The sequence below is a fragment of the Physeter macrocephalus genome, chromosome 21, assembly GCF_002837175.3.
Source record: "Physeter macrocephalus isolate SW-GA chromosome 21, ASM283717v5, whole genome shotgun sequence".
Taxonomy (NCBI): Eukaryota; Metazoa; Chordata; class Mammalia; order Artiodactyla; family Physeteridae; genus Physeter; species Physeter macrocephalus.
In genome coordinates, this window is record NC_041234.1 from 24,426,313 (window position 1) to 24,444,794 (window position 18,482).

At 40.9% G+C, this 18,482-nt stretch overlaps 1 protein-coding gene across 12 annotated transcripts in view; it reads right to left on the reverse strand.

Annotated features, from left to right (window-relative positions):
• CASK (calcium/calmodulin dependent serine protein kinase) overlaps positions 1-18,482 on the reverse strand; it is a 385,648-nt gene that overhangs the window by 6,703 nt on the left and 360,463 nt on the right. For all 12 annotated transcript variants that reach the window (XM_028482973.2, XM_028482969.2, XM_028482972.2 and 9 more), the window contains 4 exons: positions 17,879-17,994; positions 10,779-10,859; positions 10,592-10,672; positions 7,809-8,011 (listed from right to left, as the gene is read on the reverse strand). In XM_028482973.2, coding sequence (XP_028338774.1) covers positions 7,809-8,011; positions 10,592-10,672; positions 10,779-10,859; positions 17,879-17,994 — 481 coding nt within the window. The remainder of the gene's footprint in view (positions 1-7,808; positions 8,012-10,591; positions 10,673-10,778; positions 10,860-17,878; positions 17,995-18,482) is intronic.

Consider the following 18,482-nt stretch of genomic DNA (forward strand, 5'->3'; position numbering starts at 1 on the left):
TGTTGAGCATCCTTTCATGTGTTTGTTGGCAATCTGTATGTCTTCTTTGGAGAAATGTCTGTTTAGGCCTTCTGCCCATTTTTGGATTGGGTTGTGTGATTTTTTGATATTGAGCTGCATGCGCTGCTTGTAAATGTTGGAGATTAATCCTTTGTCAGTTGCTTCGTTTGCAACTATTTTCTCCCATTCTGAGGGTTGTCTTTTCTTCTTGTTTAGTTACAGTTTCTCCTTGTGGGGTAAGGGAGCCTGGCACATTGTTTTACCTGCCCTCATACTGCTTTAATTGTGAAAGTCACAGGCTCAGATTCCCCATGGGAGAAAGCTCTTCAAGCTGTTCGTTTTTGAAAGAGGTAACTGTCATTTCCTTGCAAATCCTTTTGTGACTGAAGATTTTAGCAAGGAACAACCATCATGAAAAAGTCTGTATATAGCTCAATCGAGCTTAACAGTGATCTTCACTTAGAACTGTCCTTTTTGTGAATATTATTTTGGGCCTTTTTCTATCCTTCCTGTGCTCATAAATCAGGTGACTCCAGGGTCAGTTGAGACATAACGTTTCCTCATCATCCCACATCCACCCAGAGCCACCTTCTGGGCAACTTAGATGGGGAAAAAAAATCCTAAGGCACAGTCCCTACCCTTGCTTCCATCCCTGAAGCTACTCAGAGTGCCAGATGGAAGTAAGTACTGTAGTAAGTACTCTGTAGTAAGTACTCTGGGGGAAAATTCAAAAAAACAGGGTAAGATGTTTGATAATTATTTGTCAACGGATTGAAACAAAGGATCTCCACGTTTAAGGATTCATTTGAGACCCCTTAGAACTTCTGTTTAGACAGTGATTCCAATCCTTTACCTCTTCCAGGACTGACCTTGTGTGTAAATACAGCAAATCCCTGGAAATGGCATTTATTACAGCAACTTTGCTAGAGTTTCAACAGCAGAGCCAAAATACTATATAACAGATCAAACAAATATTGACTCAAAAGAATTTTCCCCCAGGCAACTGTTATAGTCTTATCTTGAATAGAATGTTTGCGCAGTTAATTGTTGCTATGGACTCAGCAAAATCCCACAACCACACAGCCACAACCCACGGATGAAGTCGAGAATGCCACCCCAGGCGTGAAATGGTCTTTTCTCCACTCAATGACTGCAGCCTGATAGCCACCCAATTGTCTGAGTATTTTCAGTTCTAGCCTGCTATTCTATTCTACACCAGAAAACACACGACTCGGCAACCGTTAGCTTCCTGCGGATTACCCTTCTCTGCACGGCATTCACGCCCTTAGTTTTCATCCATGAAGACACGAAGGTCATTCTGCACCTACTGCATGAAACTGTCCAGGAAGACTGTACTCACCACACCACCAAATGCTTCTTATGTCTAAGAATCAGGTTATATTCCTTTAGTAATTAACTCCAAGGAAAGAACTGACATACTTCTATTAGAAGGGAATTATGTGATCCGTGACATTCTCCTTTTTGTCCTGGTTGCCAGGAAGTTCAGAGCCAAATTTCATGTTTATCACAGTAACTATAGTAGTCTCTGTAGTTAGTACTGAATATATTTGCTTCCTCCTCCTTTTCATGGCTTTGAGTTTCTCTCCTATATTATTGTACTTTCAAAGACTATAAGATGCCTAGAATCCTGACTGAGACTTTCTTGCCTAGTCTCCCTCTTATCTTCAGCAGAGTCACCACACATGTCCTCATTTTTTCTTGAAGGCCTCTGTCCCCATACTCTGCTCTACTTATGGGTCTCAAGTGGGGGCCAGTTTTGTGTGTGTGTGTGTGCGTGCGTGCGTGCGTGCGTGTGCAGACTCAGCTTGCCTGAAGTTCAGGAACAGGAAATGGAATTGCTTCACAAGGATTCCCCTCCCTCAGGCCACTAATAGGTGGCTTTAAGATGATCTCTAAAACCTCTTCCTTTTTGACTTTTAAGATGAGACACAAATTTGTTAATATTTACAGGCAAATATCTCTTTCTGAATCCCAGAGAGGGGAGAGAGAGTCTAGAAAGATCACTGAAAATACACTGGGTTCAAACAGCCAAAGAAGCATTAATTTAACATTTAAAGTTCCCTTTTGGAGATAAATTGATTTAATGGCTCATCTATGGCCAATAATTGTCAGGTTACTACCCTCAAGGAATAAAAACTCATTTGACCAAGTATCTAAGAAGCAGACATCTTTAAGACTTATCTGTTTTTTTGCAAAATTAAAAAGGGCAAGCATCTGAGTCATTTTGCACAAAGATATAAGGGTTTAAGGAAGAACACAGTGACCGCAGAAACAATCTTAAGAGAGCCAACTGACTTCACAAAACAGCCTCTAGTTCAAAACATGGCTGTTGTTTCCAAGCACAGATTCCTAACAAGACTATACCTACCCCTTGATGACAACCTTTCCCTCTGGGGGCAGAAGCAAAGCCACAAATATTCTGCTACTGTCAACTCTTTAATGCTGCAAACGGACAAATCAGAATAAAATTATAATCTAAAATTGTTTTGATTACACACTGGAGCTATTATAGTTCCAGCTTTAGGGACATAGATTATTTTCTGAGCCATGGCTTTATGAGAAGTCAGCTCTATAGCTTTCCTCAGGTTTGACCGCCTTACAGATTTTTCTAAATGTTAAAATAAAGATTTAAATTGTACTACTACATACATACAAGGCACACCAGCTTAAGGATTAAACAGGGTTAACTCTTCTAGGATGCTACAGTGAAAGGAGTCTAAGATTTACTGTAAAGACAAAAAAAAACAAACCCCCAAATCCAAACCAAGACTGTTCAAGTGAAAATTATGTTAAGCCTTGGTTTCTTCATCCTCAAAAGTAGATACTGATGTCTCTATCTTGGTGTTACAAGGATTAGGTAAGGAGTACTAATGCTTGGCAAAATATAGAGGAACACAATCTATTCTCGTTATTTTAAAGGAAGCCAGGTTACTCATTTTCTTCTGGTTTAAAGTCTTTAGGATAGTCCTTTAGGTTTAAAGTTGAACCACAACATCCTATATAGTATCATTAGACATGTGTTTGGTTTGGCCTCAACTATCTAAAATTAATTAAGACGGCACAAACTAAATGAGCTGGCCCTGCCTGCCCCGCGCCTATCCCCAGCCTGAGGCTCGTCCCCGTTTGCCCGTGTCCATGACTGTGCAGAAACGCCGCCAGCATGTCAGACAAGCTGCCTTACAAAGTCGCTGACATCAGCCTGGCCGCCTGGGGATGCAAGGCCCTGGATCTTGCAGAGAATGAGATGCCGGGCCTGACGCGCATGTGGGAGATGTACTCAGCCTCCAAACCACTGAAGGGCGCCCTCACTGCCGGCTGCCTGCACATGACCGTGGAGACAGCTGTCCTCATTGAGACCCTCGTTGCCCTGGATGCTGAGGTGCGGTGGTCCAGCTGCAATATCTTCTCCACCCAGGACCATGCAGCAGCTGCCATTGCCAAGGCTGGCATTCCAGTGTTATGCCTGGAAGGGTGAAACGGACGAGGAGTATCTGTGGTGCACTGAGCAGATGCTGTACTTCAAGGACGGGCCCCTCAACATGATTCTGGACGACGGTGGTGACCTCACCAACCTCATCCACACCAAGTACCCACAGCTCCTTGTCAGGCATCCGAGGCATCTCCGAAGAGACCACAACGGGGGTCCACAACCTGTACAAGGGGCCCGCCTCATCATCATGGAGATCGACCCCATCAATGTGCTTCAGGCTGCCATGGAGGGCTATGAGGTGACCATCATGGATGAGGCCCGTCAGGAGGGCAACATCTGTGTCACCACCACGGGCTGTATCGACATCATCCTCGGCCGGCACTTTGAACAGATGAAAGATGACACCATTGTGTGGAACATCGGACACTTTGATGTGGAGACTGATGTCAAGTGGCTGAATGAGAACGCTGTGGAGAAGGTGAACATCAAGCCCCAGGTGGACCGCTACTTGTTGAAGAACGGGCACTGCATCATCCTTCTGGCCGAGGGCCAGCTGGTCAACCTGGGCTGCGCCATGGGCCACCCCAGCTTCGTGATGAGCAACTCCTTCACCAACCAGGTGCTGGTGCAGATTGAGCTGTGGACCCACTCAGACAAGTACCCTGTTGGGGTCCACTTCCTGCCCAAGAAGTTGGATGAAGCAGTGGCTGAAGCCCACCTGGGCAAGCTGAATGTGAAGCTGACCAAGCTGACTGAGAAGCAGGCCCAGTACCTGGGCATGTCCCGTGGCAGCCCCTTCAAACCTGATCACTACCACTATTGAGAACCAGGCCTGCCCTTTGCCTTCCAGCTGTTGTCCTTGCCTGGGTCCCACCTCTCCTCCCCAAGAGCAAATGGCACCACCTTTGAGATTGGTTTGATAATGTTCCCCATCAACTCCCTGGGGCTAGTCACTCAGTCTTTGGCCTCTGCTGCATCCCTCATACTGTTCCAAGTGTGGCAGGGGGAATTGAGAAGTCCCTCCTCAAGCCCTGGTCATGACAGAGGTACACGGGAGTTACCCACAGGGAGCCATGAGGCCAGGGGTTATGGAACTGCTCACTCAGTCAGTCCTTCCTTAGACTGGAAGTTGGCGGTGGTGATCACAAAGCCCATGCACTTTACCATCCAGGCCCTCACTTGGCCTATGGGCTTTATACCCATGTTCTTGGTTTACAGGTTCATTGGTTCCTCAGCCCATGACAGATGAGAAGGAGCTATGTCAAAGGGTATAGAGGAACTGTTGGCGTTTGAATGCTCCTGAGAGCCCAGCTTAGTGCTTGGCATTCTCTTAAACCTCAGAACAATGAGGTTGGTACTTTTAGTCTCTATTTTACAGGGGTTGGAATATATTGTTAAGGGATAGCCAAGAAAGGTCAAGAGAAGTGATAGCCAGAGGTTGAGAGGGGCCAAAGAAACGTAAAAGCGCATTGTAACTTGATGGTTCCCATCACAACTCTGGGTCAAAAAGAGATTAATTTGGTTTATGATGTCAAAAGAGAGCAAGAAGGTGGGTTGATAAAAATTTTGGTGCCTAAAAAAAAAAATGAGCTGAACCCCAGTGTTAGGTGGGGCTTTCTATGGTCCACACAGAGTGGGAGTGGTGTCAGCAGTGAGAGGGTTTTTAAAAATGCCACATGGGGGGCTTCCCTGGTGGCATAGTGGTTGAGAATCTGCCTGCCGATGCAGGGAACACGGGTTTGAGTCCTGGTCTGGGAGGATCCCACATGCCGCGAAGCAACTAGGCCCGTGAGCCACAACTACTGAGCCTGCGCGCCTGGAGCCTGTGCTCTGCAACAAGAGAGGCCGCGACAGTGAGAGGCCCATGCACCGCGATGAAGAGTGGCCCCCACTCGCCGCAACTAGAGAAAGCCCTCCCACAGAAACGAAGACCCAACACAGCCAAAAAAAAAAAAAAAGCCACATGGCACTTCTGTCATAGTTTTTGATGAACGCTGAGGAAGAACTTTCACCCTTATCAGCTTGCCTTATTTGTATTCTTAGCTCATGCCACAATGCTTAGAATATAGCAAGTACTTAATACACGTTGGTTGAGTCAAACTGTTTGTGAGGTACAGTACAGCAGGTAATCAAATGGGCCGGGGTGGGAAAAGGGCATGGAGACAAGGTCCTAAGGAGAGAGCCTCCCTGGAGCAACGAGGATCTGCCTGACAGCAAGTCGGTCATGGCCACGGGCATCCTGAAGGCAGGGTGTGGGCCTTGTCCAGCCTGGGGAGAGAGTGGGCTGAAGGCAGAGAAGCCCAAGGGTGAAGCCCAGGCGGTGCAGTCTGTGGGCACCTGCAGCCGGACTGCTGGATGCAATGGTCGGTGTGAGAGCAGGACTAGGCCTGGGAGCACTGGGCAGGAGAGCCTGGGGCCAGAGTGGTCAAGAGGACCAACTAGAGGAGCGGGATCTGGGTGATACCTGACCCCAGGGCCACGGGCCCTCAGAGGTGCAGGCAGAGAACAGGATCCCTACCTCTCCCAACAGATCACGGTTCTGAGGAGGGGACAAAGGAAGCAGGAGAGAAGAATGCAGTGAGCCCCTCCAGCAGACGGGGAGCAGGAAAAATGCCCAGGCCGGGCCGAGGGGTGTTCTGGTGCCCAGTGCCACACGTGCAAGTGACTGCTGTGGGCAGCCTGATAAGGCCGAGAGAAGCATCTCCTGCTCAGCAGTGCAGAGCAATGCATGGCTGGGCTGGGCCGGGCTGGGCAAGGGCATGGGGAGAGCTGGACGCCAGGAGTGGAGCGGCGGCGGGTGAGGCAGAAAGCCCTGGAAAGCGGACTGAGGTAATGCAGAGGGGGTCTGAGGAGCCCCGCAGCCAGCATACTGCTAGAGACATTACTACCAGCAGCAAACGACGCTCAGGTGAAGACCAGGGTGGAACCCAAGGAGAGGATGTCGAAGACCAGGACCAGGATTGAGACTTTTCCTCTAGCCACCCCTGGCCAGAAGATTTTTCCAATCCCTAGTAAGGAGGGATTAGTAGTTAAACAAAAATCAATCTGCATTACACATCATATGTTTAGTTCTATAAAGATCTAAGTTCATTGTTAAGTAAACTGTGTAGTGTTCACCCTAATGTTGCTTTCCTCCCCAGCCCCTTAACCAGATTCCAAGTTCAAGAACCCCATCAGGTGCTGTGACATGGAAATGGGTGAAGCCACTGGCCCTGATGTTAGGATCTTGGAGCCAAGTAACTGAGCCATCAGGCCCCAAGTCACACAGACCCTGGCTAAGCCGGTTCCATCCTCCCTTTGGGGATGGCTAGGGGACCAAGTTTCATACAGTGGCCCTTGAACAGGGATCTTCCCTGCCTGGGGTAGCCAGGTAAGCCCCCTGATGAAACGGAGCCTGCTTGAGGGGAGCTGGTCTACCATTTCAGCAGGTGGTATACTGATTCTATTTGTAAGTGATAAGGGATTTTTGGTACAGGTTGGTCTTAGAAATGGCAGGCCTGGGAGTCACACGGGCATCCACAAGCCTCTCCAGTAACCTGCCCTGATGTCTACAACTCCCAAATCCTTCCTACTGGGCTTTGAGTCCCACTTCTTCTTAGTTTGTCCTCAGAGATGAAAAATAGCTTGTTAGCATTTTTGATGTAAGGCCTTTGGCTTTCTCCTTTTCAAGTTTAACAATTTCTACTGCTTCTAGTGTAGGACGTATCTGCAGATCATCTAATCGTCTCTGCGTCTAGCTCTAAGTCCTCTCCAAGTTCTCCATATGCCTCCTAGTTTTAGCTCAGGGTCAGGCATCGTCCCTCAGTAAAGAGATGGCAGAGGCTAAGAACCACCACGGGTCTCTACCCCTGCTCTGCCTGGCATCCCCCGGGGCTCGCTCATGCGTGCATTCATAAAGCTGGTGCGGTATTTCGGACCCAGGCCCCAGGATCAGAATTTCTTGCTGGTGATTAACATAAGATGCTGGCAGACACTCTGATGGTCTAGTGTGAGCTGTACCAAGAGAGGAAAGGTGGCTGCTGTGTTAAAGTGCCAGAGTCTCATCCTGAGTCAGATTACTGTAGGATTTCTGGCAGGCACAGACCCGACTGGGCACTTTATTGAGCTTCTGAGTATAACGAATCTCATAAGAGAACAGTCTCTACTTCTTAAATACACTGCGTGTGCCCTGAGTGCAACGATTAGTCAGCTTGCATTCTAGACGGTTAACTCATGTTGCCTTCATTGCCGATACTGTCCCGTAGCTTACTATTAAATTATTATGTGACCTGTGATGTTCTGATGCCATTTTTGATTTCAGAACCTGAGCTTAGCATGCAGGGAGGACGACAGGGTGCCAGGGTTGGCTAGGCATTACCTGAGGCTCCACGTCCAGTATTGCGATCAGCCCTTGCTCATGGATCTTCCGGATGGTCTCCAGTTTTGTCCCGTACATCGCATCCTCGTGGCTGCCATACTCCAGGTACTCGTTATTAGAGATGTCTTGCATCATTTGGTCATGAGATACAAAGTAATAATTCTTTCCATTTTCTTCATCTTTCTTTGGAGGTCTGGTGGTGTCTGCAAAGTTACATGTCAAGAGAGGTTTAAAAGGCTGAGCTTATGAGCTGATGCTCCCAATGGACCTACCCAGACTCAATCTCCTCTTAAAAAGCTATGGATTCTGTAGTATGTCTCATGCCCTGTTCCCACCCCCAGTAGCTTTGTAGAACTAAATTCTAGAAGTCATATTTGTTTATGTGACATCGGACCACAGTAGTTGGTTAGTTGTTTGGTTTGGTGAATCTTTCTGTGTTTAGATGAGATCTATTTCATCCCTTCATGGGTCACCACAGGGGAAAGACACTAAATGACCCAGGATTAATATAACTCACTCTATGCCTTAATGCAGTTAGGTCTTAAGAGAAGGAAACAAGAAGAACTAAAAAAAAATGGAAAACCACATATGGCTATTTAAATTTAAGTAAATTAAAATTAAATTAAAAATTCAGTTCCTCAGTCTCACTAGCCACATTTCAGGGGTTCAATACCCACATGTGGCTAATGGCTACTGTACTGGACAGTGCAGACATCTAATGCTGTCATTACGAGAGAACGTTCTATTGAACAGTGCTGGTACACAGCATCATGCAAAAGGAGAATGTCAGGATACAGCAAAAGGGATACCATATTGAAAACATAATGACCATAGCCAGATATGGCCATAATAGTTAGGAAAGGCCTAAAGCGGGAATTGGCAAACTAGGGCCTGTAGGCCAAATACGGCCCACTGTCTGTTCTTGTAAATAAAGTTTTATTGGAAAAGAGCCATGCTCATTTGTTTACATATTGTCTGTGGCTGCTTTCACAATGGCAGAGTTGAGCAGCTGTGTCAGAGACCATATGGCCTTCAAAGCCTCAAATATTTGCTGTTTAGTCCTTTACAGAAAAGGTTTGCTGACCCCTGACCTAAGCGAGTGTATACTAAAATATCTGCCAATAAGTCCTAGTTCTGTGGGATACTAATAGGACCAGGATTCTGCAAAACACACTTTAGGAAATGTTTTTCTAGACAAGCCAGGAACAGTAGTTTTAGTTTTCTTTCTCCCTTTGCTTCTTTCCTTTTTTGAGCAAGAACAAATTCATGCTATTCTTTGTTATACATGAGTCCAAACCCAGGGGGAGTTTCCCCTCTCCTGCCCCAACTAGACTGTAGAACCGCCAAGTGCTCATGGATATCAAAATGTGGATGTTTTAAAGAAGAACCCTTTCTCCAGGCACATGAAAAGCTGAAGAAACAGCATACTATGTTGATGCTGTCCTATCTTCGGTCATTTCGGTAGGTAAACATATGCTATGTATACACCCAGGGTCAAATATTACAGCAAGTAGACATGATTGGGGTCAGCAATAACACACTTTAAAACCAAGCTAGTTAATTGGCCATTTAATAACATGGAAGTTCAATTGCTTATGTGATCAAGAAGAAACTAAATGTTAGCTAAGCTTGCTGTACTCATGATCTAGACATAAGGAGAATTTACAGAACATTTTAAAGCGTTTTACTAGAAAACTGCAGTGGTACCAACTGAAAGAATATTTGATGAATTTCTTTTTTTGAGTAAATCAGACAGGGTTCTGGGATGAGAGTGGTCTTATGAAGCCTCACAGCTCTCTGGGATGTAGAGAAAACAGTAAATGGTGCCGACATGGCATTGGAAGGCCCTACAGGATGGAGCCAATCTTCCCATTTTTTCCTATTGCTCTTTTTTCCAACCAGGGATTGAACCCGGGCCCTCGGCAGTTGAAAGCGCAGAGTCCTAACCACTGGACCGCCAGGGAATTCACTCTCCTGTTGCTCTTAAAAATCATTCTCCTTTAGCTCTTCCCACCCCGAACAAAGCTCTAACTGCTAAAAAAGCTTTTGGGATTCAAATTTTAAACTTTGGAATAATAATAATAATAAAAAATAAAATAAAATGATGGTAGCAAGATGGCTATTATCTATCCAGTATCTGCTAAGTGTTCATATGATCTCAAATCCTCTTTATTTTCCTGGAATTACTTCATTTTGTAGTTGAGGAAACAAAGAGGACAAGAGGTTAAGGATAAGATATAGAAAATAAGGGGAATAAAAATATTACAGATTTAAAATTCTTTACAATAAACAATGGATAGCACATTGGGTTTTAAAAGTGATAAAAGTCAACAATTTTGGTACAGATTAAGGAAAATATTGTTATATCAAAGAAAATGATACTGTCATTAAAACCTATTTTTCTGAGGAATAATTCATCTGGGTAACATTTATGGCATATTGTTGGAAAAATTAGATTACAAATAGACTGAACGAGCCCAGTCTTGTTAAACAACAACGATAACCACACACACACACACACACACACACACACACACACACACACACACACACACACGATGTGTTTGCACCAAGAGAAGCCTGGAAGGGTGTACAATAAAATATTGAGAGTGGGATTGGGATTAACTGTTAACTCATTTTCTTCTTTGTTCTTTTCTGGACTTTCCAAATTTCCTATAATGAACAGTTAGTTATTACTTATGTAATCAGAAAAAATATGTAAATTACAAGATTAGAAAAGTACTAGGAAAAATATACTTAAAGGAGAGTGAAACATTGCTTACGTGGAATAGGGTACGCAAACCGGTCTGGGTGCTTTGTGATGAGGGTGTTTTTTATGTGTCTTCTCCCAACACCATGTGCACCTATGTCATTTTTTAAAAAGGAAGTTAAAAATTGATAACTGTTAATAATATTCATAAAATGTTTTGAAGATGAAAATAAGAAAGCCACTTATGCAGTTAAACTTACCTAATAAGACTAGTGTTTTCCTTTTGAATGCTGTCAGTTTTACTACTTCTTCATATGTAACAAGATCTAATTGATCAAACACTAAAATGCAAAGATTTAGAAAGAATATAAATTTACAGAAGGAATATTTCATGTATATAAATTATAATTTTACTGGCAAAACCAAAATTATAGTAAAGCCATGTCTTAAAAAATATGAATCCAACTTACGATATATAGCTTACATGTAATTTAAGTCATATAACCTTTTGGGAGAAAATTTCATTTTTAAGCCCATGAAAATGCACTTTAGAACCAGGGTCATCCAAAGATATGTTGAGCACATGCATAAAAGTCCAGTTGTAAAAGATACTGCATATCTTTTCATGCAGTATCCAACAAATCATATGAATTCATTCAAAACAACATGCTGTTCATATTTTTGCAATTCTAAGAAATCAGCAATACTAAAAAGAAAATGTCTGCAGACAGTGACCAACATGAATGCAACTAAAGTTAACCAAGAAAGAGGCCAGCTAGATTATTTCTAGGGATGGATGAGAGATGCATGGACAGCTGGTCTTTAACTTGATGGTTCTTTCTTTCAACAGAGTTGCTGAAGGTACATGCTAGATTTCCTTCAAAGTCAAGTTTTGCAACTATGATTTCACACGCTTTGGAAATGAGCATCTCACAAGTTTTATTGTAACCCAGCTATCCATTCAATGGAAAGTCTTGGGTATGTAAGTAGGGGAACATGCTTCCCTGGGCCCCAAACTTTGTCAGCCTGTGTGTGGTAAGTAAGGTAGGACGGACAGAATGGGACGAAGCATGAAGCAGAGTCTGAGCTTGGAAACTTTTGCAAAAGGGGAGTTCTCTAATCATTACAGACTGAGAAGAAACGCTTTAAAAATATTTTTTGGAAACCTGCCTCTTCACAAAACTATTACAAAAACTTTACCAAGATTACCATTCCTGTTGAAGTTTAAGGTAGTCCAATTCTCACAACACATTTGAAAATTCTCACAAGAAGGCTAAAATCACGTGTCTATGTTTCCCATAATATTTTTCTGTGTGGTACTACCCATATGTTGTCAGGCACACACTGAAATTCCTTTTTTTTTTTTTTAAAGAATATTGAATAAGCTCTGGATTTTAGAGGGGTTCAAATAAATTCCATGAAATTGATTCCATGGTGTAACAGAGGAATCTAAGATGCTTCAGTCAATCATTAAGAGAAGCTTCTACTCCCTGAAACAATATGGCCAAATGCTTTTGAATATCAGCTCAGTCCTTAACATTTGTGTTCTTCCCAGTAGCAAAGAACCTTAAAATGCAAAATAGGATACTCTGGAATGCAACAGATCAGAAACAAACAAAGGAACAAAAAGTATCATTCCCAAAATACTAAAAAAAAAGAAATACAATATGTTAAAATAAGGGTTAGTGCATGTTAATGGGTATTTGTGCATTTTTTTTTGATAACTTGATTGCATTAAGGTTGACTAAAAGACTTAAAAGCATATTCTCTAGCAACAGCTAAAAACCACAAAATGCTTTCTGTGTTTAGAATGGCAGATTCACAAAATCAAAATGAACATGAGGTTGTCTGCGTGGCGGAGCTAGCTAGTCATGCTGCAGTGGTAATGGAGCGACGAAGAGTTGCAAAAATAAAAGCAGGAGAGCTTACGGCATTGCTTTTTATACCTATTGCCCTCTGAGTGATATTTTCATCAAGAAAAGTATGCTTATGAAAGAGGTCCATCAACAAGCTGATATATTTTATTATATAGAAATAATCAAGCATCTCACAAAAGAGCAAGATGATGACACTAGATTTCTGAATGGTATACACATCTCTTTCCCTCTACAGAGCCCTGACTCCAATCCTACTGAATTAAGTCATTTTTTTCAAACACATAAGAATGAGTTAGATATCAACAATCAACATGACAAATGAACAGATATGTTACACATCAGTATCTTAACCATATACGAGTAGCATGAAGAGTGTACTCTGGTCTAAATGAAATCATCACGTAGTCATAGGGTGGAGAAACAATAAAAAAGGATATTTTAAAATACGACATACAAAGAATATAAGGAGAACACTTAGAGACTGAACTTTTAAAGGTTTAAAGTTGTTTGCTGATTTAAAAAAAGGGACTTAATGAAAGGAAACCGTCAAAAACAAAGAGGCACAGTCACTCAACAGGTTACTTACATGCACAGAGGCCATTGGGAGTAAGACAGCATGAAAAATGTACAGGGGTCATTGAAATATGGCTTTTAATATATTAGTAAAATAAAAGTATAATATGCACAAAAGAAACTTTACCATGCAATATTCTAAACATGAGGCAAATAAATCACATTAAGAAACAAACTCATTTTAATAAAAATTCAACAATATCCTTATATAAAAGCCAGTGGGTTTTATATACTAGCATATGCATACAAATTTTGTCTGGGAATAGTTACAAGAAAGCTTCTTCAGGGAGTGTAGGTGTGGAAGCCTTTTGCTTTTCATTCCGTATCTTTTCTAATCACGTGTGCCTATTACTTTTACTATTAAAAAAATGTCAACAGGGCAGTGAGATTATGGGCCACTTTTTGTCGTCTTTAGAGTTCTCTGTATTAAAGAAAACAAAAATAATAGCTTTTTAAAGTCAACAGTACTAATTTGTGGTATTAAACATAATTTAAACACACCTATGAATGGTATTGTAGAAATCCTCTATGTTTGTATGTGTGTATGTAAATGGGGTTTCTCAGGATATTTAAATACCACTGCTCAGGGCTCTAACATTAAAAAAAAATGAATCAATGAAGTTTTAAAAAAGTTTACATTAATAACTTGATCTTAAATTGATTTTGGAAGTCCTAGGGCTGAGGAATCTCAGTGCCTCAAAGAGTATAGTTCTTCTAGAAGCATGACAATCCTTTTTGCATCAAATTTATGTGGCTAAAAGTCTTTCAGGTGTTGCAGAAAATGTATTTGCTGTAAACGCTACACACACCGTAATCAAATCTATTCCCAAGGCTTCAGAAATACTGTCTGGCATATTGTCCTGACTTCCTGGTAAGCTACTCAATGTTCATGACACTTTTGAGTATTTAGATACCTGTTCTCCAGTAGAATCTTTTCCATAAATAAGCCTTTAACATTGATTCCATATCTCAGTTGGAAAAGCTATCTTCGAAATAGCTTCGAATTATACTAGTATCTTCAAATACTGTACAAACCTCCACTTAGATAAGCCATTGTACAAGGTAACACTGGGCCCAGTAAAGTGGGCCTAATGTTACCACATCCTCTGTTCTTTCAAGGAAAGGCAGAAACCCAGATTTTATGTTAAATATTTGATTTTCAAATGTGATAACTAATTAAGATTATTTTAAACACCGTGTGTATATGGGAAAAATAAAATTTATTTATGGGTCACATTCAGAAAATAGACTGCCACTATATAATGTGAGAGGTAGGCAACAGTTTGAACAGAATTCTGCTTTAACTAGACATGTAGAATTTCCTGGTGACATAAATGGAAATAATTAATTCTAGTATTTTATCATTTCCATCAGTTCTAGATATTGGTAAAGTTCTCATCCTTTATTTTTACTACAAATGTAAACAACTTCAGAATTTAATGATAAGGTTTGGATCTTGCCAACAATAGCTGCTGAATTCTCAAAGATTTGAAGCAGGAAACAAAACGTATGCCCTTATTTTATTTTTAAAAAATTACTTATTTTTCAATGTATAAAAATCAGTTGCATTTTTTAAAAACTGAAGTACAGTTGATTTACAATGTTGTGTTAGTTTCAGGTAGGTGTACAGCAAAGTGATTCAGTTATATATATATATATATATATATATATATATATATATATTCTTTTTCAGATTCTTTTCCCTTATAGGTTATTACAGAATATTGAGTGTAGTTCCCTGTGCTCCACAGTAGGTCCTTGTTGGTTATCTATTTTATATATAGCAGTTTGTATATGTTAACCCCAATGGCCCTTATTTTAATTTACTGAGGACTACGGGAAGATTCCCCCACTGTATTTTACAATCGACTTTTGAATAAGTCAGAAAACACCTTTCAGAAATATAGTTGGATTTGTGGCCTATGAACCCATTTGGCTAGTTCTTGGTATTAAAGAATATGATATTTCAAAGTTCTCAAAGCATTTGCCTTCCCAATGGATGCCAACAGTATGTGTTTCTCTCTTATAAAGCAATTCTTTATGTAGGCAATGCCACATATTAGGATAAACTTTCATCATAGCTAAAAGCAGAACAGCTGATAAAATACTTGACTTTCCTTCCTGACAATTTCATCTCTTGTAAAGGCAAGGTAATCAGTAAGTAAATGGTTCTTCTGGTCTTTATAATTAACAAAATGTAAGAGTTGGTTGGTGATGGGGAAGAATGCTGAAGAGATGGTGGCAGAAAGGACATGCCAGGCAGCATATTCTAGAAAGTCCAGGGAAAAAGCCAGGCATCTTCTCCAGACCAGATAAACTAATAGGAGAGCTCATGAGTGATGATTTTGTGCGGGTGGGAATCCTAACGATGACATTCTGACTAGACAGTCACAAATGAGCCTAAACACAAGTTCTGTACAGAAACTTGAGTGGCCCTGCAAGGACCTTATAAAAAGCTCAGATTTTCTGTCAAAGGAGGCTCTCAGACACATACTGACATGTAGAAGGAACTGTGAGCATGAGGAGGGCCCTGAGGCCCGGAAGACCACTGCTTAGGAAGATGCTGTGGATAACAAAAAAGTGGTGGGTCTCCTCTACTCCTCTTAGTTTTAAGTTTACAAGAACTTAGATAGATCCATGGCTTTGGATAGGAGGTGTTGTGTTTAAAGACGACAGAGAAAAAGCAATTCTATTCCATTTCTATGAGGTTCCTGCCTTCTCTAGCAAGGGTGATATAGCCTTCAAACATAATGGGCAATGTTTACCAGAGCTAAAGCTTAAGCTAAGGGACAGCAAATGACTACTTGGCTTCATTAAGTGATATCCATTTATCAGGCCCAGTGATGAAATAACCTGAGATCCACTGAACTTTAGAATTAGTAAAGATATCCTTTATTGATGAACCCAATTCCCTCGTTTTGAGGCCCACAGGAGCCAAGTGATTTGCCAAAGGTGCATGGATACACAGGTGTGCTAACTTCCGGTCCTAGCTTGGGCTGGCTATTAAGCTTACACGTGTGTTTGCAGGACTACCAAGCACCACTTGTGATGAATCGGAGAGAACAGGAACAATGGAAGATCAGTGGTGCCCCAGTGGTCAAAGAATGGAAAAAGTTAACTGTGGAAAACACTGGCCACCAGATAGGATGCTGATTCTCTGGCAAAATTCTTAAGTGAACGATTCAACGAACTCTTTGTCAGAATTTAGAGTCTAGTTTTTCAATTAACTGGCTTCTTATTTTTCCTCAGAGCTAAATTAAAGAGCGTTGGCAAATTAAATACTCATGTCTACATGCCTTCCATCAGTAGAATATAAAAAGCTAAGGATGAATTGACAGCCTTATCGGCCATTTCTTTGCTTTTCTAGGTTTAAATTAATTTTAATGCCATCTATATATCATTTAAAATTATTGTAAAAATTACAAGGTTATACATATATATGTAATGTCAACAGACCTTTTGAGCCTGTTAGAAGCTGATGTAAATAAAGGTGATTATGGAGAATTGGCAATAACCACTGACATTTTATGTTAAACAACATTCTGCTGCTGCTACTACAGTGAATTTCTTCAAATAGTACTACTGGAGCATTTACAATTAGTTTTAACTAATTATATTTAACTAATCTACTTTGAATATTTCTTCCCTTTATAAAACAAAAAAAGCCATTATCAGACTAGTGCTCTGTAGTGGTATATAACCAGAAATGATACCTTTTATTGGAAATAAAAATGTGGCACACTGTAGCTATCATGATGGGAAAGATTTCCTTATTTAACTGAACCATTTAAAATTAAGCCATGTGGTCACTCACATTCATTCCACATTATACAATACTTCAAAATGTTTACTTTTACTCTCTGATCAAGAAATGAATCATTCAGAGTTTCAAAATAATTTTTCCTAGTGAATGCTAATAAAATATAACATTCTACAGAGGGAAATGCATTTCATATTTGTCAGAAATATTATACTGTCAAACTAGGTATGCATGATTGCATTCACTTGATTTTCTTTGCCATATGTTTGAAGTTTGGAGTTATTTCTGAAACCTTGGGAACTAATCTAATGCCAATGTTGGGGCTTGCACTTCCTCAGAAAAGTTCCTTATAAAAGGAGTCATATTAAGAAGTTATTGAAAATAAGTAAATCCCACTCTACATCATCATGCCTTTTCATTAAACTTAAGTTACATCCTGTGAGTCTTCTGGGAATTCTACGGCAATGACAGAGCATGCTTTTTTGGTATTCATTTCAGTTCTTAGCGAATGAGTTAATATTTTGACTTAAGTTGAATGCAAGCTTCCATATAGACAAAAATTCCATGAAGGGTAGGCCAAGATAATGTTCTTGGTCTTTCAGGGGCTAAGAAATACCATGAAGAAAGAAGACTAGTGACAGGAACTGACCAAATTAAGTTAGTATCTATCTAATGTCATTTGCACTCTTTCAAATCAATCACTGAACCATTTGCAGCACAGCTCTCTGTTAAGAGTGCATCTTTGCCCTTAGAAATGTGGCACAGGGCCATGTCCAAGGGCCAGAGAGGAGCCAGGAGTGAGGGTATTTGCTCAAGACCAATCTCAGCAAGGAGGCAAGAATCCTGGCAATTCAGCAAACTCTCAATCTCTCATTTCTCAGGGGAGGACTTAATGTACTGGGTTCTTTGAGTTCCAGAGAGTACTGTTTCCAAATAGCATTTTCTTCCTATAAAGTATAGCTCTGTAAAATATTTGGCAAATAACCAACATAATAATCGAAGGTAAGGGATTCTTAAAGTTTTTGCAAGCTGATGATCTCATATGGTGAAATTTTTTTGATAGAGAACTCTGAAGACGGAATTGAGATGTTACATCTACTTCAGTCTTTGAGATGTTTAACTGGTCTCAGTAAGTCGTACTTTTCCCTACCTGCATTGTGCTTCGCCAAATATTTATCTTTGTACTGCTTCTTTTTCTTGCCAAACCAAGTACAGCTGGCTTGCTGCTCCTGTTTGGTCTTCTCCATGGCAATGCAAGCGACTCGCCTAGCACACAAAGAAAAGAAAAAACCTAATGTATAGTTTTATGCTGAGAAAAGAGGGAAACCAGTCATTTGAAGAGTTTACGTGAACCTGCGTGAACAAACTCCTCACAAACTTTTCAAATCATGCAGATAAAGGTTGCTCCTTGACAGTTTCCTAGAAAGGTTTTAAAAATGCAGGCTTATACGAAAATAACATTGTATCACTTGAACATATACTAACTGATAACACAGATGAAAAGTCTGAACATAGTCATGAAATACAGTGGAATAAGTGTGGGGTTTTGAGTTGAGACAGGTCTGATTTTAATCCTAGCTCTATCACTTATTACCTTTTATCAATTTAGTGTTAGGTGCTTTTCTAGGAAATTTACATATATTAACTCATATATATATATATTTTACATCTTTATTGGACTATAATTGCTTTACAATGGTGTGTTAGTTTCTGCTTTATAACAAAGTGAATCAGTTATACATATACATATGTTC